Consider the following 22,030-nt stretch of genomic DNA (forward strand, 5'->3'; position numbering starts at 1 on the left):
GGCTTCATCTGCTCAGTGTGTGTTTGGCTCTACAGAGTTTTCAATCTGTGTGCAAGTTTACAAAAAAAAAAGAACCAGTGTGATCAAACCAAATATTGAGGTCTCAACGTTTAGCAATCAATATAACGTTTCATAAATCATGGTGTTAAAGCCAATAACTTCTCAATAGTGTAGTAAAATAATCTAGCCAAGCGGCATTTTGATCATTTCAGACATCGCTGCACCGTTAAGCGGTTACTACATTAGAAGAATGAAATAATAACAGGACTGCATTTTGCAGAGGATGAAGTGGTTCTATTCATTCACCGATGATTTTCTCTCTTCCGCTCCACTTTCAGCTGGTTCTGACACTATTGGCCTTATTCCGTCTCAAATGGCTGAAATCACGGCGTCACTGCCCTGGTCACCTGACCGGCTGCAATCCCATCACTTCTGAAATCAGTCCTGCAGCCGTTTCTCAAACGCCAAGCATAAAAAGAATCAAGCTGAAAGACCAGAATAAGATAATGAACACTTTTATTGTCTTGGCCGATCATCACATACACACAAAAACAACAAAAAACAAACCTATGAAACACAATCACCTTAAATCTACTTAAATAGGATTCAGAACGTCTTCCATCAGGTCTGCACCGTGCACGTGACAGAGGGAGGAACCAGGTCTTGTCGGGGACGTGCAGGTCCAGCCCAGCCGTTCTGAGAGCGCGGCAGTCGGCCTCGCGCACGCACACACGCACACACACACTCAAACAGCTGGCCGGCCTCAGACAGGAGAGAGTGGGTCAGTAAGCCACGAAAAGAAAGCGTCTCCGAGCCGGCCTCCTCAGAAGAATCAGATCAGCAAACATTCCTCCGCTCAGCCGGGGTGAGCGTCACTTCATCACACATCCGTCGGGACTGAGTCAGAGGAGAAGAGGAAGGAAAAGAAAGACTACGACGGCTCTGTGTTCCACGTAGAACTGAGTGGTGGCTGGACACACAGGTGGCCCTACTGGGCCGCCAGCTTGCGGATGTTCATGATCAGCCTCTTGATGTAGTCCTTATGGTCCACCGGCTTCACGTCCACCACCGTGGCCTTAATCCTGGACTCGTCCTGCAGGACAGAGGACAACCACGTTTAATCTTTCACGGCATGAACGTGGCTCACAGGAGGTTTTTCTGTTGTTCAGCACTTCTTCCGTGTGTTATTAGCGTTATTAGCCATTCAACTGACAAAATAACTGAAGACGCTTCATGTTAACAAAACCACAAAACCTGCAGATCCCTGTGGACTCATCCTAGGACGTCTAGACGGGGGAAGGTCAGCCCTACCAGGCCCATTAATTCCTGCCTTTAAACAGAGAGAAGGCTCATTCTGTCTCCATTAATCCTCTGCTGCTGGACTGTAAACCATTCTGCTCTGGAGACACGGCCGCCGCTCCCCAGGAAACCCTGTCACATCCCTCACAGCTGGCTTTGTGCAAACTCTTTGGATGTTACTGAGACTGATGGCTGACGTTGTGACCTGCGGAGGACGGATCTCCTGTTTTTGCTCCTCGCTGGTGCAGCGCCACGCCGCACAGACGTTTCCATTTCAGCTCACACTGCGGCACACATTTCACCGGCTCACTGCATTAAGGCTCAATCGGCTCAACGCAGTTTACTCTGCACGACCTTTAAAGTTAAAACGCATCGTTTCAGGAAAGTTTTGCACTTACGCAACATTCCGAAAACTATGTAGTTCGCATTACGGACCACTAGAGGCCGCTGCTGTTTGGAACACGCACTGACAACTAAACTCTGCAAACACACTGATCCAGTTAGACAATCAGTGCACAATGAGAGAGTGTACACACACACACACAGACACACACACAGTGAGAATCCTGGGGGATGGAGAAACAAGCCACACCGTGCAGAACAACACATTTCATCTCCATCCACAAAGAACCGCCGCGACCGCCTGGAGATTCACAAACCAGCAACTCACCAATAAAACCTTAAATCACTTCGTTCCCAGATCTCTAACATCTCACACGCTTCCCTCCTGGTCTGCAGGGTTCAGCTGATTTGTGGTGTAATAAAAATCTAAATCTGGAGGCCTCAGGACACGAACCCTGGACCATAACCCCAGAAGTCTACCATAACTGGAGGTCCGGTCCGTCAGAGGGACGGTGAAGGAGCAGAAGAGGGAGGAGTGAGTCAACCACCGGTTATGGTTACGTTAACAACCAGACGGAGTGTATGGATCTGAAATAATTCATTGTTTTAACAAGCTGCAGATGATTCCAGGAAGAACTGGCAGCGTCGGCAAAATCAGCTGAAAATCAAAAACAAATTCACACCAATAACAAAGCAGAAAACACAGAGTCGCTCTTCAGCAACAGGAGGGTGGACGTTTCAGTGCTGAGCTTTAAAGACGAACACAGGAGAAACATTATGGAAAATAATTCCCCTCAGAAAGATTAAACCTGTAAAATCTTCTGTCTGTCTTCTCTTATGCCTCCCAAACTTAGAGAATCTCGAACACACACTGTCCAAGTGGAACGGTTACGCAATCCCTGCGGAAACGCCGCCCTCGAGCATCTCCGCCCACCAGGCAGGTGAACCTCCGGCGCTCTGAGCTGCGAGTCTACAGCTGAGCGTGTCCCCGTCCCGTTAACGTTATTTAAAGTTAACCATTTCCTGTGCGCAATGTTTTTAAGGTATTCCAGAGGGAGTCGTTCTACATTTAGAACAAATGTAAAACCTGAGCTGAACTTCTTTTATGATTTAAAACGTAACCTGTGATCAGCTGTTCAGCTGAAGAGGATCATTTCCTGGGTTTTGTGTTTCGCCGTCTACTTAAAGTGTGAGTCTCACTCTGAAACGGGAGCCATCAGCTGCTGCGGACCTGCTGTCTGACCGCTCGCACAGCACCGTACGGAGGATGAATGCGTGCGACACGATGGTTGGCTTCTCATCTGTGCTCGGAGACGAGTTTTCTGGATGTTTATCAACGTTTCAGAAGAAACGTCGGAGTTTTCCGTCCTCTCCGGTGTGGCGTAACAATCTGCAGCTCCTTCCAGCCTGGTTGCAGGACTGAGGGGATGAAGCGACGGCTGCAGGTGTGTCTGCTGCAGAGCGCGGAGGCAGAAGCCAGAGCTCGCTGGTGGCGCCGCCGCCGGCAGCCAGGATGCCGAGCTGAATGCGACAGACACACAGGCCTCCTCTGTGCGGGCGAGGCGGATGCCGCCTCTGGCTCGGCGCCACGCTTCCTGCTCGCAGTCCCAGTCCAATCAATGCCTTCGCGCGGCGTCCCTCCAGACAGGCCTCTGTCTGTGTGGTCCGCGGGAAAGACTGACCGCCGCTAATCTGCGAGCGCCTCTGAAATGATCGGCGCTCCACGGCACAGAGTGGGAAAGTCTGTCTTTTTTTTTTGTTTGTTTGTTTGTTTTTCTTTCAGCATCTTCTGTCAGTCAGAACCAAAGTTGGCAGCTTAGTTAATGAACGGGAAAAAGCATCACAGCGACACGCAGCAGAAAGCACCTGCCTCGCCTCCGACACGTTTCTCATTTCACAGGAACGGCAGCAGATCTGGGGCCGCCTCACTCTCGTCCCTAAACCATCTAGGACTTGGACGCGGCGGCAGGCGGGCGGGGCTTCACAGCCGATACTCACGTTGTACATCTCCAGCTTCACTCGGTTGCGGAAGACGAAGGTGTTGAAGTTGGCATTCTGGAAGACCTCGTCGAAGGCGCTCTCGTTCTGAACGTCAGGAGAAGAAGCAGCTTTTTATTGAGCAGACATGAGTAAACATCTGATCACTGCTGGGGTTTCTTCTAACTGCGCGGAGGGAAAAGTGAGAAGAGTGCGTCCGTCTGTGTGTTCGGCCGAAACGAAGCCCGAGGTGCAGCTCTCTCGTCCCGCTCGCTTCCTGAAGCCCAGTCTCACCGAGTCCTTGAGCTGCCCCAGGTACGCGGCGTTCTGCCCCAGGATGGCCTCGGCGCTCTCCTGGAAGCACGTCACCCACTGGTTGTCCCCGCTGTCGGCGATGTTGGCCTGACGGAGGACAGAACACCCGAGGTCACGGCTCCAGACGAGAACCTTGACATTATTGGGTTTTGTTCCCCCCCCCCCCCCCCCCCCGACATGCTTTAAGACGGCGGCGGCCACTCACAGACAGGATGAGGCGGTACTTGAAGTTGGGGAACTCGCGGTCGCACTTCTCGCAGCGGAACATGCCGTTCTGCTGGTCCACCACCTTCTTGTTGCAGTCCTGGCTCGGGCAGGCCTGGTACAGACAGTTCTCCTTGCGCAGGTACACGATGGTGGCGATGCAGCTGTAGTAGTCCGCCTGGAGGACACACAGAGCCCAGCGCGCTCGGTGACGTGCGCTCTGGACCGCATGCAGCTTCCTGCTCTCCCGACCTTTCGGCCGTTTGAGTCGACAACCAAAACAATAACGGTGTGGAATGAACATTAACATGGCATCTTCAGGGGTGTGTGGCGACGCACGCAAACAGTCTGGGAGCAATGAGGAGGCTGCGGACGCACAAACCGGCGAGGTGGACAGGACGGAGACGTCTGCAGCCAGGAGGACGGAGGACAGAAAGACAAGAGACTGGAACCAAACGGGTCCTCCTCCCATCTTAACGTCAACATTTCCCAGCAGACTGTTCTGACTAATATCTGGAGTGCATCATGATAAGACTGGAGTCTTCACATTTTTTGGGATTGTCCGGTGATAACACTTTATTGGACACAGGTATGTGAACATATTAATTATGTATTTGGCAGTAAAATACCCTGTAACTTTGAAAATGTGTATTTTTGTGTACTTTTGGCAGCAAGTAAGAAAAGCTGTAACAAGGAAATGGTTGAAACCAGACCTGCCGACAACTGAAGACTGGATTATCATAATTCAAGAAATCTATACCATGGAGAAGCTTTCTTTTACCCTCAGGACTCAAAGGGACAGATTTTACACTATCTGGTCAAAGTGGACTGAGTATGTGAAGCCCATAAGGTCGGACTTTCAGTAAAGTGATATGTAAAGGTGTGGAAATAATATGTAAATGTGTGATAACCATACTTTTCTAAGGGTAATCCTCCCGTTCTTGTTCCATTCATGTTCAAAAAATGTTAAAAATAAAAATTGCAAAAAAAAAAAAAAAAAAGACTCGAGTCATTTTCTGTAGCGTTTACCTGAAATTAAACCATTTTCATCAAGAACCCTCTGCACCACAACAAATCAAATAACTTACAGAACAGAATTTAAAACCAAAGATTTTTATGGATCTAAAATGTTTGTAACGTCCCTGATCTGAACGTGGGAGAAACATTCAGTCTGACTGAGAAACGTCGCTTTGCACCGAATCCACTGAGACAGAAACTTCAACAATCACGACTATTTTCAAAGAGACACCGATGAAAAATTAATTACAATTAATTACAAAAAGCAGTTTCTGCTGTGTGTCATCTTAATAGGCTGCCGGCCCCATTAATGAGAAATGTGTGAGACGTCAGCGAACGCCGGACGCCTCCTGTCACTGCGGGGACGTGGGGAACTGCGAGGATGTTGGAAATGACAGCGACAGGACCGCCAAACGTCCTCCTGCTTCCACACACTCGGCTGTCAGCCAACCTCTAACGGCTGCTCCGATTCGCCCACAAAACACGCCGGACGTCGCACTTCGCTAATTTTTACCAACAGGTCCAATTAATCAAGGAAGAGCCTCTTTAATTAGCGCCTGAGTGACGCCAGAACCCGGGAGGAGGGTGGCCACTGGCTGTCACGGAGGGCGCCGCCGCCGCCGCCGCCATGTGGGAACCGGCGATTGTGACACAAAGACTCGGTGACAGCGACAATTAATTGCGACAGGCTGTGGCTGGCGGGGGTCCTGAGAGGCCCGACCTCCCGGCGGCCCCCGTGTTCCCGGCGTCTCGGAGGGCTGCGGCTCGGCGCCCGCCGATATCCGCCGACGTCTGGATGGCGGCGGCTGCACGTGACGGACGCCGTCAATAAATCTGGATTTTCCTCCACAGTTTTCTCGAAAAGTTCTGAGGCGAAAACAAAAACCTGCTGGGTTGAAGGTTGAGGTAAAAATCCAGGAAACGTCTGGATTTCTTCACAAGTGGAATGGACTTCACGCCACCGGCGCCGTGTCGTTACTGCCAACTTCACGTCCTCCTCTTAACCAGACGTTGTCATCTCACTGATGATCGCTAATGTGCACAACATGTGGGATTAATGTGCTAAACGGCGGGAATGCAGAGTTCAACCGGCATCATTTATACACGGTTCCCTCCAACAGTACGGAGGAAAGGCTAATGAAAGAGCACGGCGCTGTGTTTAACCGGAGAGGGGGCCAGGAACACAGAGCACGGGCGATAACACATGTGACTTTCGCCATGACCGGGAGAGAACACCCACAATGCAGCTGGATTAATGAGCAGCAGGAGATCAGGAACTGGATCAGGATCCGATTTTCTGCACAAACACCTGGAGCTGCAGCGACTTTATGAGTCACTGATTATAAAGAGTCGTGAGGCGGCCCGTCAGCGAGGAGCGGCGTCTCCCAGGAGAACGCGGCGACAAGGTTACTCCGTGGAAGGCGCTATAGGACCTTTTCATCGCCGGCGCAGGCTGAATGGGAGCGCTTTCATATTTGTTGTTTGGAATTCAGCCGCGGTCTTTCACTGCGTCCTTCAATATCTTCAAAGAGTCATCCTTGAACAACAATCTATCTGGAGTCGCCATCCCTTTCATGTTGTAGTGTGTGTGTGTGTGAGTGTGTACCTTCTCCCCGTGTCCCAGATGCTCCGTCTTGACGTCGGTCAGAGTCTTCCAGTTGGTGTTCCCGCCGCCGCCGCTGCCTCTCAACTCGGTGAGGGACTGGCCGTCCACAGCGTGGCCCTCCTTATCGTACCTGTGGAAAGAAGAGAGAGAGAGAGAGAGAGAGAGAGAGCGCCGCTCCATCAACTCACCTCCAGGACAAAAAACAAGTTCAGGTTCTTGTGTTTAAGCTCTTTGCATTGCTTGGACGCCACAGTAACGCTGCATTTGATCACTGTCATTTCAGTACCGAGCACAGGATCCATGAAACTACACTTCCATTTTAGCTCGATAAAAAAAAAAAAAAAAGAACTTCCTCTTGTCCCGACGGTCCACTTCCAGACTGCAGCACTACTCATTCAGCCACCGCCAAACCAGAGCAGGAGGCGGAAGACACCACTGTTCACACCACTGTGGACAGACTGCAGGACGTCCATTTAGCAGCAGGCTTAAAAAAAAAAAAAAGAAAGAAAGAAAAAAAGGCCCTTTTCCAAGCAGAGAGTCCGTTTGTGTTTGTCCAAGCGAGGATGGCTGATGAGAGAGCGATGCAGGCTGGGAGGCTGGTGAAATGAATCGACGGCAGAAGGCCGGGTCGGAGCTGCTAGAGCGATATGAAAAACCCATCTTCCTCCAGTGTTCCCAGTGATTCAGGGAAGACAACAGCAGAGGGGACGGCGAGGCAGACGAGGAGGGAGGAAACATCCCTTCAGAATGGTCAGAGAGATCAATAGAGCTCACTAATCTGCAGGCCGGGAGGCGGAGCGGCGCAGCGGCGGGGGTCAGGTGGAAATATGAGGAGCGCGCCTTGCTCCTGCAGCCGTGACTAATTGAAAATATCCCCATTAACGGCTCAGACTGCAGCCGCAGCAACACACGGGCGGCCTGCTTCCCACCGCCGCCGCCACACGTGAGCCGTTCGCCGCCGTGCCAATTTCCCGCACAAGCGTACCTGAACAGGTCCGCTTCATGGCGGCTCCGCCCGGCCAGCCGGAAAAATAAAAGATATTCTGACTGATCGAGGCAGACACAATGGAGCTGCGCCGCAGCTGGCCGTCGCACAGATGGACCATGGGAGGAACGTCACGAAAGAAAGATGATCAGACCGAAAACGCGCCGCGATCTGAAGGTGAAGGTGCCGAGACGGCGTCCGAGAGGAGGGCTGGAAACTGACGGAAGAGGAAAACACGGCGACTGATGAAAGGGACAGAAAGAGGACAGACGAGACGTGGCGGGAAACGAGCAACAGGCAGCTGACGTGCGCCCGCCACAAACACGCCGCATGTCTGCACAGAGCGGCGCTGCGGGGGGACATGATGGAACGCTCTCAGCTCGCCGCCCCAGGCCAACGCTCTCATGGCAAAAACACGCCACGGACTCCAAACTCCAGCCGGCGCCGGCAGCCTCAGACTGACAGGCCGTCAGACGGAACGCCGGAGAGCTCTGGAACGCTGCAGCTGGAGGTTTTCTTCACGTCGACGTAGGGCTGCACGATTATGGCCAAAATGATAATCACGATTATTTTTGTCAATATTGTAATCACGATTATTCATTATGTTATGTAAAACATACCCTTTAACTGCACTTTTTTTTTTTTAAACAAACAAGTGTCAAATTGAAGATGTGCGTCTTCAGCACTTCAGCGAAGTCTGGTGTGCATGCGCACATAATTGAAGATGTTTTAATTAGAATCTAAACAACTATTTAGAACCATGTCAATGTTGTGAACGATCGCTTTCCCTTAGAAACGAACATATAGACGCGCCGACTGTGAGTTTTTACAAACGTTTGACCAGACCTCTGTTCTGAAAAGAGCCGGATTATGACTTTGGAACCTGAACGCCTCACAGCTGAGCGACCGTCACCTGCTGCATTCTAACCCCTGAGAGCAACACGATGATCACTGAACAACAAGATGAAGATAAAACAACAAGAGAACAGTAAACAGCCACGCTAAACGCAGAAATGAAACCTACCAGAACAATGATTCCCTCTTTCTCTCCAAGCCGCTGCTACGCCGCTCACATCCTGAACTGTCCGTCAATAACAGCTTTTCCCGTTCTGTCCGAGACGCTCAGCGTTTACATCTTCTTTCCACCGGTACAGAAGTTGAGATGCGTTCCATCGACTGATGTTTGAGCATGAAGGAATCGTTCAAAGCCAGCTCGTTCATCGGTGGCTAACAGCTAAGCTAACAGCTGACTGAGACACCGCAGTGGCGTCCATCAGCAGCTACTTTTACGGAGTGTCCCTGAAGGCAGCAGGAGCTACACGGCTCAGGTCGCCCCCTGGTGGTTGGCTGATTGTTGGATTAAAAAAGTGCTTGATTTGACACGCAACAGAGCCCGTTTTTTTCCAATTTAAAAATCGCGACGATCATCTAAATTTAATCGCAGCAGCCAAAATCGTGATCATGATCAAAATTCGATTAATTGTGCAGCCCTACGTCGACGTTACGACTGCATCCGGAGTTTTATCTTTATAGCTGCACTCGGTCGAGTCCCACACCGCTGGGACGTTTCTATTAGCTTCAGCGGACTCTCAGTACCGAATCACAACAGCTGATTTTCAATGGGTTTGTCCGACAAAATGTACACACACACACACGCACACGCACACACACGGTAGAGCAGACAAACGTGTTGATGCTGTCAGGATTAATCACGTTTAATGTAATCCATAATGATGAAAAAGATGTAGCTGCATGTTAACCTCGAGCCTTTCCAGCAGTGGTCGGCTCCTCTGACTGTAGCGTTTTATTTTGAAGGAGCTCCCTGCAGTAACCTTCTGGTGATGAAGGAAAGAAAGCGCTGACGGAGCTAGCCAGGGAAGAGGCTGCTGAGATCGATTCGGTTCTTTCAGGAGAACCGGCATCGCCGCTGAATGAGCCTCAGGAACATCGTTTCACCACTTCTACATCTCAAATGACTCAAAAAGCAGTTGCTGCGGTCCACTCCTTTCAAACTAGGAACGTCTTCCAGTTCTCTTGCTAGAGATAATGAATTAGTTGCATTTTAGTTCATGACTTTCACTAAACACATAAAGAACTCAGATTTTCCTTTTTCAGCGCAAAAGCTCGAAAAGAAAAGTCTTTGTCTTTGCTTGATTCCCAGTTAAGACGCTGTGGTCAGAAATGATTTACATCATGGTTTTAAGCTGCATTAAAATGCAAAATAACTGAATTTTAAACATGCAATTCAAAATGTGATTCATCGCGATGATCTACATGTAATTTGTAATTAAAATTAAAATGATCTTTTGACAGCCTTAAGCCTTAAAACCTGGTTGCAGAGGAACAACAGGATTGTAAGTTTCCAGTATTGTGATCAATACGTTTCCTGGGCCTGGTGGCACAGGTGTGGCGCCGGGCCACGCTGGGAGGCGACACTGAAAGACGTCCTGTTGTTTAAAACCTTGGAAAGTGTCTTTACCGACTCAACCTGTTTGTTTACACCTGAAAGATCAGCGGGCGTTTACTTGACCCGATTCCTAATCGATACTGTGAAAGATGCGGGTGAAACACCAGCGGATTCCGTAACGAGGCATCAGGTCCTGTCCTCTGCGTCTGGACTAACGCCGTGATTTCCCCGACGAGGCGCCGATGCTCGAGCCGAAAGCGCCGGCGTCCCCACAACAAAGACAGGACTGTCAGCCTGGACTGCACGACGACGACATGCGATCATGGCGTGAATGTCAGCAGCGGCAACCGCCGGGGATTGTTCAGGCCGAGCGGAGCCGACGGGGACGGCGGGGGACAGACGAGCGTCTCCGTACAGCTGGACGTCCTCCAGCCGGGACACAGCGTTCATAGAGGACGTCCCAGGTGAAGAATTAAGGCGCCTCTGCAGGAGTAAAGCGACGTTTCAGCAGCGGCGGATCAACACCGGGGGGCGAGGGGGGGGGGGCCGGGGGCAAAAACATAAATAAATCCAAAGATTCATTTACAGTTTAATTGATTTGGTTGCTTTTCTGTTTTTCATAACTCACATCGCAGCTGACAGGACAATTACCGAGGGACAGCAGCAGGAGGCAAACAAAACACACAAAAACAGCTACACAGCGTGAAAGGCAGAGGAAAAACGCCGACTTCGGCGCTTTCTGAACCTGTCTGGCTTTCAGAACACACACACACACACACACAAACACACACACACACACGCCGACTTCAGTCGATGTGCTGAAATGAGTCGACTAGTCGGGTTCCAGCTGGTCGCTCTCCACGGTAACCACTGGTCAACACTCTGGAGACGCTTCAGGTCCAGACAGACGGTCAGACGCTGTGGGAGGAGTCTATAATAGTACCAGAAACATTTATTGGTCGTCTTTTTTTTCCCCCACGAGGGGATTTCTCTCCTTCTCAGCCACATTTTTCCCTTTTTTTTCCCCCTCTTTAACAGAATGTGTTGTCAGACTGCTGAGTGTGCTGCACACTGTTAAAAATTACAAGCCACTGTTGGTTCCAGCCACTAAAACAGCAACTAACTGATAGTTTCGTGTGAGTGTGTGAGTGTGTGTGTGTGTGTGTAACATCCAGTGTGCTAATTTTTCAGCTAATTCTGTCTCGTGATCAAACAAGGCTCCTGTATTTCACAGACTGCTGTGGCTGCTCCAGAAGGGGATTTGTCCCTGGACCCTTCCTCTGGCGGAGGCCTGAATCAGGCCTAAATAACTCGGAGGCTCCTCTCCATCCCGCTCACAGCATGAGGCCGCCGCGCCGCTCTCACACACGCCACATAATGACCGTTGTCTTCGCCAAAACGTCTGCCTCGGACTGACTGAGATCAAGAGTAATCATTTATTTCTGGCCTCCTTCCCGCTGTGGCTTTTAAAGCGTTGATCGGCGGCTGCGGTCCCGCCGTCCAGAGAGGACCCGCACGGACAGGCTCCTCGTCTGCAGGCCGGCGCCGGCGTTAAGGATCATTATCTCTGGGTGTCCGAGTGAGAAGTGACTTAACGAGTGAAACAAGCCTCCATCATTAAACAGGAGGGCGAACCGGAGTCCGGTCTCTCCTGCAGGGCTGTGCAGAGGCGATGAGGGACAGGTGGAGGGAGGCAGCAGGCCACAGAACAACAAAAGAAAGGAAGCCCTTATTACGACGACAATTAGACGAAAGCACAGTCAAGTTAGGAATGAAAATATATCTGATGCTGTTCAACGTGCCTAAAAAAAAAAAAAAATCTACACTTTAAGATATAGTATGATGCGAAGTGAGAACTACAGCAAAACAGAGACTTATGGGAGTGTAGAAGTGGAGTGTAGTTCACATCTGACCTTCAGAAACTCTTGAAACATAAGATTCTAAGCGATTGTTTAAGAAAACGCTCCATGTGCAGAAGAAGCAGCAGGAATGAGAGTTAAACCCAGACTTCAGGGTCATCTGCTCCTAATGGAAGCTTCCGAGGACTTTCTGAAGACGCCTCTTTGAATTTTAATATCAAACTTATGTCTCAAGTAAAAGCTACTGCAGCAGTTTATAACAAAGGGCGTGTGTGTGTGTGTGTGTGTGTGTGGTGGCTGCATGGTGCTGAAGTGGTTTAACTCTCTCCTCTAAGTGAGGATGACCCTGATTCAAATCCAGGTCGCTCTTTCCTCCACGTGCCACAAAAACGTGTATTTAAGGCTGATTTTGTGTGTGTGTGTGTGTGTGTGTGTGTGTGTGTGTGTGTGTGTGTGTGTGTGTGTGTGTGTGTGTGCTATGCCTTCATGTGGACTCGGGTTCGGGGCCTCGTGACCTTGAACTGGTTAATAAAGGAAATCCTGATTGAAAAGTCTCAAAAGGTGAAATCTGGAGGCAAATCGATGAAAATGAAACTCGCTGAATCCTTCTGCCTCGCTTCCTTCTCCCCTGCAGACTGGACTGAGCAGATCCAGCTGCATTCTGCTGGCTTTGCCACCAAACTACCAGAGACCCGGCAGTCCTGCCTGCCTCGTCGTGATGTGCCGGCGGCCCGCTGGCAGAGGGTAAATAAATGGAATCGATCGGATCGCCGCTCGTAAACGCAGACGTTTGCCTTCATGTCGGGGGGGGGGGCGGGGCCACGGGCGGCCTGCTTAAGTAGGATCTATAAAAAGGACGGATCAATCAGGGAGCCATAGCGCCGGAGCGAGGTTAAGCAGCAGCCCCCCCCCCCCGCCTGCTCGCCGATCTATGAGCCCTGCTTCATCCATCAATCGCGTGCCAACATGTCCCCCTTTATTCAGGACTCTTAACAAGCTCAGAGAGAAGGGACAGAGACAAACGAACATGCCGGAGCGCCCGGACTCACCAGCCTCGCAGCTTGTAGGCCTCGGGGATGTCCGGGTTGATCATCAAGGTGCTGCTGAAGGACGCCGACAGCGAGCGGCCCCCGAAGTCCGACAGCTTGGCCGCCTTGATGGCCACGATGGGCTGCCCGGAGCCGTCGAACTTCTCCGCCTGCAGAGACACCGGCCGGTTCAGCTCCGCTCGCCGCTCCACGACGGGAAAAACACCTCATCGAGCCAACGGTCTCGGCCCATCCCAGCATCACCGGCTCTTTGATAAACTCAAACAACCGTATAAAACTGTGGAAAACAAGGCTTTCTGCAACGTGAGAGCCTTGAGGTGAACTACAGATTTATTACACCAAATATGAAAATAAAAACCTGGTGAAATCTAGAAAACTTCATTTTAAACAGAAGGCCTAATTATCAGTTAACACTGAAGAGATGCCTCAGATTAGTTTTTTTTTGCTCATAAGTGAAAAATTGTCGTATCATCCGATGTCGTGTGTGTGTGTGTGTGTGTGTGTGTGTGTGTGTGTGTGTGTGTGCGTGCGTGCGTGCGTCAACTCAGTGATCATATACGACTGTTGGAAACTGGCTCAGGATCTGGGGAACAGACTGTTTCTGCATGCAGCCCATTAATAAATAACGTCTCCAGACTGCTCGGCTTTTTAACTTCTTCATTATTTAACTGTTAAAGTCACACGTTGCTCTGAAACTTTCCTACAACTGGGTTGAAGCTGCTCTAAAGCTTAAATCTGATCTGAAACGATGAGCGGCGGAGCGGCCGCCAATAGTCGACATGAGCAATGGTGAAACGTCATCGGTGACTTGTTTGGACGCACCGGATCAATTTCACACATCCTCTTCATTATCTGTGTGAAACGCAGCGCAGTGCATGCTGGGTGAAATGCATCGGCTCGTTTGCATAAAGTCGGATCCAGTCAGATTTATGCTAACGAGGCAGATGAGCGTGTCGGTCTAAAGGTATTGAAGTGAGAACCAAACACAGCGTGAACTCTTGACCTTGAGCGCAGTTTTAAATCCATTCACAAACGTGAACGCCGGGGCCTCGCTTCCTGTCAGCCCCTCCGAAAAGTTTCAGAGAAGAGAATCGGTCGGCTCCGGACGGAAACACCGAGCGGCGCGCAGCTCCGCCCCCAGCAGCACTCACCTCCTCCCCCCACAGCGTGACGGTCACCACCTTCCCCGACATGTCCATCAGGTTCAGCGTCCTCTTGGACACCTCGCGGTTGGCCTTGGTGGTCAGCCGGGTCACCTCGTCCACGCTCTTGCACACTCCGATCACATCTGGAACGAGAGCGATGGCGTTGAAGGAGGAGAACCACGCCAAGCTGAGACTAGTGGTTCTTTATCAACACTCAAGAAGGTTTCTTATTTCTTTGTCGCTGCTGCATTCATCTGTTTGGGTCTGATGTCCACCCAGGACTCGAACAGTCTTTAGTTATTTACCTTCCCAAACAATTTACCTTTAATTATCCAGGTTTTTTGGGGTTGTGTGTGATCGTACCTCATTTATTATTCCAATGAAACCTGGGTTGAATAGAGATATGATCTCTTCTTCGTGTGATTTATAGTTAAATTTAGAGCCTCTAAAACCTGAAAGCGCCTCAAATCTGCACATAAAAGTTCCCGTATCTCAGGGTTTACAGCAGAAACGGAGACTTGTGGAAAGGGCCTGACGGTTTTCTAATTTTTAATGTGAGAAACAGGCGACGGTTACATCAGCAACATTAGAGAAAATCGCCGTGAAATGGGCTTTTCATTGTTTGTATCGGCGCAGTTCAACTGTTGACTAATGCAATCAGGAACAATAGACTCCCGTCCATTATTACTGGAGACGCAACAGTGGCGTCAGCCTTATTGCTCGCCGCCTTTAAACTCCAACCCCGAGCCAGAGAGGAACTTTCACAAGAACTTAACCGTTTCAGGTCGACGCTCGCGCTCGCTCTTACGCAAGAGATTATTTAGTCCGACAGCGGCGGCGGCGGCCTCGGTCAGAAGAATTAACTGATGATGACTCCATTTCAGAAGTGACAGCAGGTAGTCGTTTCCTCCTCGGCTCTGCTACGGGCCCCAAAGTCAATCTGCTCTTCCAGGCTATTACTGTCACCGCCGTTATTAATGCAACTTTTATCTCCCGGCTCGTACGCTGTAATTACCTCCAGCTCGCAGCACATCCGGATCCACTTTCCCGCCACAAACTGCGTCCGCAGCTTAACGCTGGCTTATTATTGGGAGCACCTTGGTAGGCGAAGGCTTTGGCTGATTTGGGTTTTTTTTTTTTTTTTTTTTTGCACAGTGCTTAGGAGAATTGCAACGCGCTCCGACGCCACCGAGCCAGAGGAAGAAGGACTGACGGGAACTTTCACACCAGGTATTACAGGAGACGCACCACGAGCCACCTGTTGTTTAGACCACGGCGTTATTCATCGATTATAAAACACACGGCGTCCCGTTATGCAACCCTTCGCTCCCGACGGAAGCAGAGGACACACATGAGACGGCATCAAAATTAATATCTGAGAAAAATGGATTGGCAAGACATAATCTGGGCTTTTAAAGAAAAATATAGTTTTAATTAGACATCGTGCATCATCCTGCCGCGGCGACGCGGAGCGGGAACAAACTGAGCCTTAAGCTCTGCCTTGAAAGGCTTTTCATGGCCCGATTCTGAGTAATGAGACATCGCGGGGCTCGCTGGGTTCTTCCCATTTCAGAATCCCACTCAGTCAGCAGCAGGATGCTTCCTCCTGATTTAGAGGGAGAAGAGGTAATCCGTTATTTATGTATTATTTTCCCCACTTCTGAAGCGCAGGGGCTGATGGGATCCAGCTTCCTGGACAGGGCGCGCGGTGACGGTGGCCTCTGAGCTTCAGCAGCTGGGCTCCGAGGCCGCGGCCCTGATCAGACCCGGGCTGGACTCGCCTCCATGATACGTGTGATTAGAAGTGAGTGCTGCGGCGCTGAAAGACGAAGGCTGTGTGTTTTACAGTCTCCATGTTGGTTTTACTCCAGCGCTGATCAGGACGGTTCTCTTTACAGGTCTGACTGAAGCCTAGGTCCTTCTGGAAGGAGCGGTACTAATGAGCAACAGGCAGAAAGCGCTGTTTGGAGGAGCGACTGTCAGAAGACTAATTTAGCGGTGAGGGCATCAGATGTGAGCTGACTCACGTCTTCCTGCTGATTGAATCTCCCGGTGGAGGAGTTCATCTTTTATCCCTGACAGTGTGTCATATTGTTGTATCTGCAGTTGGGCTGCGGGCTGTTTACCGCTTTTCTCCCCTCAAAGTCTGAGCTGGAGCAGCGGCGCCTGTCTGGGACCTTAACGGCTCCTTACCCACGATGGCGTCCTTGTCTCTGCTCTCCAGGTCGGCGATGGTGACGAACTCGCACTGCACCATGGGAACGTCGCCGCCGTCGTCGCAGGGGATGATGGTGGACTCCCCGTTGAGCGTCATCTCGTAGTCGTTCTTGACGGAGGTGTACTGCTTGTTGGCGATCTTCAGGGAGGCTTTGGACACGTAGTAGACCTGCGGCGTGCAGACGGACGCCGCTCATCACACATCTGCCCCAACGGTGCAAATAAGATAGGACGCTCCACGCCGGGGGGGGGCGGGGAATCAACAAAGGCTGGCAGATGATCATAAGCTGCTTATTGTAGGAGTACAGTGGCGCCAGATTGACTCATTCAGACTCTCTGTGGCTTTAACTCACGAAGTCCTGGCAGCGGTTGATAGAAGAGCCGCCGCCAAATCTGCCTTCAACAGCACGGCGAGAGGCGGCGCTGGCAGGCGGCTCGCTCTGACTCACTATCTGGAGGAACGGCTCACCTTGCCAACCTCCACCAGGCTGTAGAACTTGTCCACCTCCTGGTTGAATCCCGTCACTCGGATTTCCCCCTGCGGGGGAAAAAATACAAAAAACACACCATCGATGCTGAACACACATCAGGAGGCGGGACGGCGGCGGCGGCGTTCACACGCTGGGAAGACTCACGCTCTCGTCCACCATCTCCATGGAGAAGAGCTTGCCGTCGCCTCGGGTATTGCTCCAGGTGCGGATGCTGCTCTTGTTGATGATGCGGGCTCGAACCGTCCACCTTCCGGAACAGACAGGTTAGCTCGGCCGCCGCTGTTCAACAGAACAGCTGCCCATTTTATTTCAAGCTTTCATTCATCGTGAATTCGCTGTCTGGAGGCCGGGGTGGGGGCGAGGGGGTTCGTGAAGTGATCAGCGACGTCTGTGTGAACCGAGTTGATTCAGCACACAATCTCGATCAGATCCGCTCCTCTGGAGGAGACCTCAGGTGTTCATAAGCCTTACGGATTTCATGAAGCTAATTCTGAAGACGCTTGTGACTTTTTCTAGAAGCCTCTCAGCTGTGCCGAGTTTGCACAGTCCTCCTGCTGCCCGGGATCTCCCAGGTCAGGGCGGGGCACTCACTTGGACTGGTACGGGTTGAGGCTGGCGATGGGCACCACTTTGGAGCCTCCCCCCGGGGTGCTGGGCATGGCGGACGGCGCCTTCTTCCCAAAGTCTCTGTTGAAGCCTCTGTTCACTGTAGGAGCAAAAAAATAAATGATCCATGAAGAGCAGTGACGGAGAGAGCTGCATGCATTATTCATCAGAGACAAATTACAAAAATCCAATTTCTTTGGCTTGCGACTGCTTGATCACCGTAATTATCTCGCTTCATGAGGGAAGTCTCATCAAAGAGCGACTTAAAGTGAATTCGGCGGCGTTCGCTCCCGAGTCTCGCGAGGAGGACAGACCCAACCAGGAAACAAAAATCTTGTCGAGCCGAGTCGTTGGAGGAGCGTGATCCAGCATTTTGGTGAGAGGGATGATTCACATTTCACAGAAGCGGGGCAGAGTGTGAAACGCTGGAACAAACCGCAGCCGCTCTTCCCCCGGAGAGCAACGCCGCCGCCGCCGCCTGACTTTGAGATTTTCCATTTGAACAAGCGCTGCACATTTGATTTGTGTGCGTCTCACGCGGAGGATTAGAGTTCAAAGTGTCCACTTAAGTCCTCCCCACTTTGCCAACCACTGCACTTCTGGTAATTAAGCCCCCAGATCAAGAAGCACATAGAGAGAAGTGAACAATGACTGTGCTGATGAGGAGGGGCGGCTGCCACAACCTCAATCCCCCCACGGCAGATTAGAGGGATGAATACCTGCCATGACACACGGAGAAAACCCTCCTCACAGCTGGACTGCTCAAACTCCCCCCCCCCCCCCCCCGACGACCCGAAGCGCTGCCTTCCCCTGACACCGACGACCCAGTGCTTCAGATAAACCGATCGATCTGCTCACTGAGCCGCTCCGCTCAGTTCAGGCTCGACCGTCGACGCAGTGCGTTCAGGAGAAAAGTGAAAGCATAATTACTGACATACATCAGCAGAGACAATTCTCCACCGACCGACTGAGAGCTATTTAAGATCATCGTATGGAGCGTTACGGTGAAGCGGTACGTTATGGGAGAACCGTGATTTTCAATAACACTGCGGAAAAAAAAAAAAAAACTCTTGAGTAAGCTTAAAATGAGAATGTTTCTCAGTGGGGCTGTCAGAATTACTGAGCCTAGTGGATCTCTGGGTCCCTCAGAGGACGAGCAGCAGCAGAGGAATGCTGCCATCTGGTGGTCGTCCACATGTGCGCAGACTGACCACGTCTTCCTTCTGGAAAAAGAGGATTTTGTGCACGGCTCACACTCACCCTCGTTTCTGTTCTGCGGCTGCAGTGGAGCTCGGACTTCAGGGGCCGGAGCTGCTGTCTGAGGGCCTTTACTCTGACCTGAAAGGAAGAGCAAACGTCAGCGACGCTCCCATCAGGCCAAACAACGTCCCTCTCAGCAAGGTGTCCGCTCCCAATAACAGCCCAGGGTAATGTTGAGCGGGCCGGACTGGGAAATCAGTGCTACAGTAACCTTTGGCCTTTTGTTTGGCATCCCTGCTCTACGGCGTTTCATCGAAACATAAAACATTTTAATGTTTTACCTTCAGTGTAAGGTGTGGGATCGCCTATTTTACCAGCAACCTCTTCAGCGTGCTTCAGAACATCCAGCTCCAAAATGATCACCACTCGTCTGGAAACACAGAAACAGAGCTGCATGCCTTTCTCTCCGTTTTTCGGCTAAAGGTGAAGCTGCAGAGACGCCTCACGTACCGTCCATCCTTCAGGATGTTGGTCACGTGCCTCCTCAGGACGCACACGCAGTTTGGCGACAGCCTGTTGTCCTCCGCCATGCAGTTCAGCTGCGTGGAGAGCATGAAGGCTGCAGAGACCAGAGAACAAATCAGGCACGAGCAGCTCAAGGTCCTTCAACAAAGTGACTCTCCGGAACAGCGGCGCCCATAAAAAGTTACAAAGTCTTGAAATCCTTCATTCAATGTCAAGTAAAACAAAAGATAAACGTCAGCAATAAAAACAAAACCTGCGCTCATTCTCCAATGAGCACTTTAATCAGCCTGAGCGGTCGTACTGTCTGCACATCGCAACCTGCTCCTGTCTGAGACATGCTGATGAGGAAGACAACGCTCACATGACATGGTGTGTCGTCCATCGCTCATCAGCACCCGATAGCGAGCCGGACCGTTTCCTCCATCAATCTTGCGAATGTGCTGAAAGACAAAAATTATCATCCTGAAATTATGAACAACTACTGAAGAGATAATTCTGCATTCTCAGTCAGAGTTAGTCCCTATGGTGTCGTCAGGGATTCTGCTAACTGGATATTAAGAAATTACCACCATGAACCGCGGCGAGACGTGATGCTTGGTGTCTTAAAGGGGGAGCAGGTGCATTAAAATCCTGGGAAATGTATTGTGAACAGCTAACATCTTGAGTAGGGTTTACCATAAAAGTAAACTTAGAAATATTCTGGAGAAATGTGTAAAAAACCGACATCAATATTGTATTTGTTTTGATTTGGCCTGTCCACTTGGGCGTAGAAAGCCCACAGACACATCTACAGCGTAAATGTTTGTTTTCATGACTGACTTACTTTGATTAGAACACTTTCTTAGTGAAATCTGCCCACAGGCAAACTTTGGCTTTAATCCCTGTACCACTGAGACCCTGACCACTCACACACAAAATCCAGTCTCATTTTAAAATTATTTTGTAAAACAAAAACAGTATCTATTAATTCAGCTGACATGGTTCATCAGTATCAGGATCTTTATTCCCCTTAAAGTGAGAATACAGATCTACTTTAACTGTTCATTTTTTTTGTTTGTTATGCAAGTGAAAAGTAGTGTCTGTAAATTAAGGACGACAACCTGAATCCTGCATGAAGCCACAGATATCTGATGAGTCTTTAGTCTGGATTAATGATCTTACCACCAGCTGGAGCACAGGCTCGTTGCAGGTGACGCCATTAGACAGGGCCTGCAAACACACACAAGTCAGGGCAGAGGCTTGGCGTGGAGAAATATAAACTTATATGGATAATTTTCATGCTGAGAAGCTCTTAATCTCCGACACACACACACGCACACGCACACGCACAGTCAGAGAGAGAGAAAGAGAGAGAGCTTGGGCTCAAGTCCATTCAAGCTGATTCAGGCAGTCAGCTAAAACATAACTGTTCACGATAAACAACACGGTGTGAATTTCGGTAAACATTTTGTATTTTAATTCCGTTCGAGCTGAAGCAAATAAGAGAAAACCGCCAGTAAACAGCGGATCTACCAGGACAAAGACACAAGTGCTTCAGTTAAAGTTTAAAATGTTCTCTTTTTCCATAAGTCACACGCCTTACCTCAATGGCGCCTTCTGACAGTTTTGTCATGGCTGCGAAGAAGTGATTTAGCGACAAAAAGACAACTTTACAGAATTGCTCGCCGCACTAACTCAGCCTGCTGCTCTGACAGAAGTCTTGCAGATTGTGTTCGAGGCGCCAACTGTGTCAAGAAACGCGCCAAAGAGCCGCTGCAGTTTCCGTTTCCGTGCACCGATCTGAGATCAGTACGTAATTTGGCCGCAGGAATGAACAGCCTCGAGTCCCCTGAATAACTGACGTGAGACCAGCCAGACAAAGTGACGTCAGGCGCGCGTTGTGGTGCGTTCATGGGCACACAAAAAAATCCTACATGTAGAGTTTGTTTTGTTAGCCAAGCTTGTTTTTAATAACGATAAATTAACGACTGACTCCGTGTTCTGGATTTTCAGGGTATGATATTGATTATTTTTTCAACAAACAAAAAATCGTTCTGCATTAGTCCTCTCTCGATATTTTGCACGAACATATCAGTTAATTTGCAAAGTCGACAATTTTCCTGGGGACCTGAAAGCAGCCACAGCGAAAACCCTTATTAACCATTATTCATGATTTGCTTGGATGTTGTTTTTACCCATGTACTACAGACTTTGATACATGATTTTGCTGTAAATTTTAATCTACGAAATTCATGTAGAAACACTTTTATAAAACGATTTGGAGTTCGTCACATCCTTTTTGTTGTTGTTAAAGGAAATGTCGAAAATGCTATAACCTCCACCATCAGTGGGAGTGGATGCAGTTGCATTGCTCTGCTTCCAGAAAGCAAACTTCTCTGTCCTCTACCATAATTAATTAATTTAATAATTGGTAATAAGTATACTTTGACAACCTCTAACATACTTGTCTCTTGAAAGGTATTTTGTAAGATATAATGCCCATTCAGAGTATATTGCACTAGATACTGTACATTTCGGGGGATATTGTATTATGGTTTGCCTTTTGAGACATATGTATTACACGTCAGTGGCTTATCGTATTACACACATTTTTTTAAGCTTGTATTTTTAAAATCTTGTTGCTCTGTTTTTCTTGCCTACATTCTCTTTTTTTATCGCTTTTATTATATTTTGTTGTATGAGTATAATCTCTATTTTTTTATTCTGGGTGATATATTTCTACACTGAAGGAGGAGTAGGAGGGCATGTGAAATGAAATTTCGATTCCACTGTGTGTCTTGTACGCG

The 22,030-nt window shown here is 49.7% G+C and overlaps 1 protein-coding gene across 1 annotated transcript; it reads right to left on the bottom strand.

Moving 5' to 3' along the window:
- Positions 1–513: 513 nt before the first annotated feature.
- Positions 514–20,961, bottom strand: rpa1 (replication protein A1). The gene is made up of 17 exons (XM_030108537.1): positions 20,827–20,961; positions 20,406–20,453; positions 19,606–19,684; positions 19,230–19,338; positions 19,061–19,149; positions 18,780–18,857; positions 17,505–17,619; positions 17,058–17,160; positions 16,892–16,960; positions 16,399–16,591; positions 14,212–14,348; positions 13,061–13,209; positions 6,761–6,890; positions 4,139–4,315; positions 3,913–4,020; positions 3,640–3,726; positions 514–1,093 (listed from the first exon to the last, which is right to left on the bottom strand). The coding sequence occupies exons 1-17, from the start codon at positions 20,854–20,856 to the stop codon at positions 989–991; spliced, it is 1,806 nt and encodes a 601-aa protein (XP_029964397.1). The 5' UTR covers positions 20,857–20,961; the 3' UTR covers positions 514–988.
- Positions 20,962–22,030: the final 1,069 nt, after the last annotated feature.

This window comes from Salarias fasciatus, chromosome 14, assembly GCF_902148845.1.
Source record: "Salarias fasciatus chromosome 14, fSalaFa1.1, whole genome shotgun sequence".
Classification (NCBI taxonomy): Eukaryota; Metazoa; Chordata; class Actinopteri; order Blenniiformes; family Blenniidae; genus Salarias; species Salarias fasciatus.

Coding starts and splice junctions, on each gene's coding strand:
- rpa1 (XM_030108537.1), bottom strand. CDS start 20,856: ATGACAAAACTGTCAGAAGGCGCCATTGAG. Junction 14,349..16,398: donor AGACAAGGACGCCATCGTGG/GTAAGGAGCCGT, acceptor CTCTCGTTCCAG/ATGTGATCGGAGTGTGCAAG. Junction 6,891..13,060: donor GCCTACAAGCTGCGAGGCTG/GTGAGTCCGGGC, acceptor TTCTTTCCACAG/GTACGATAAGGAGGGCCACG.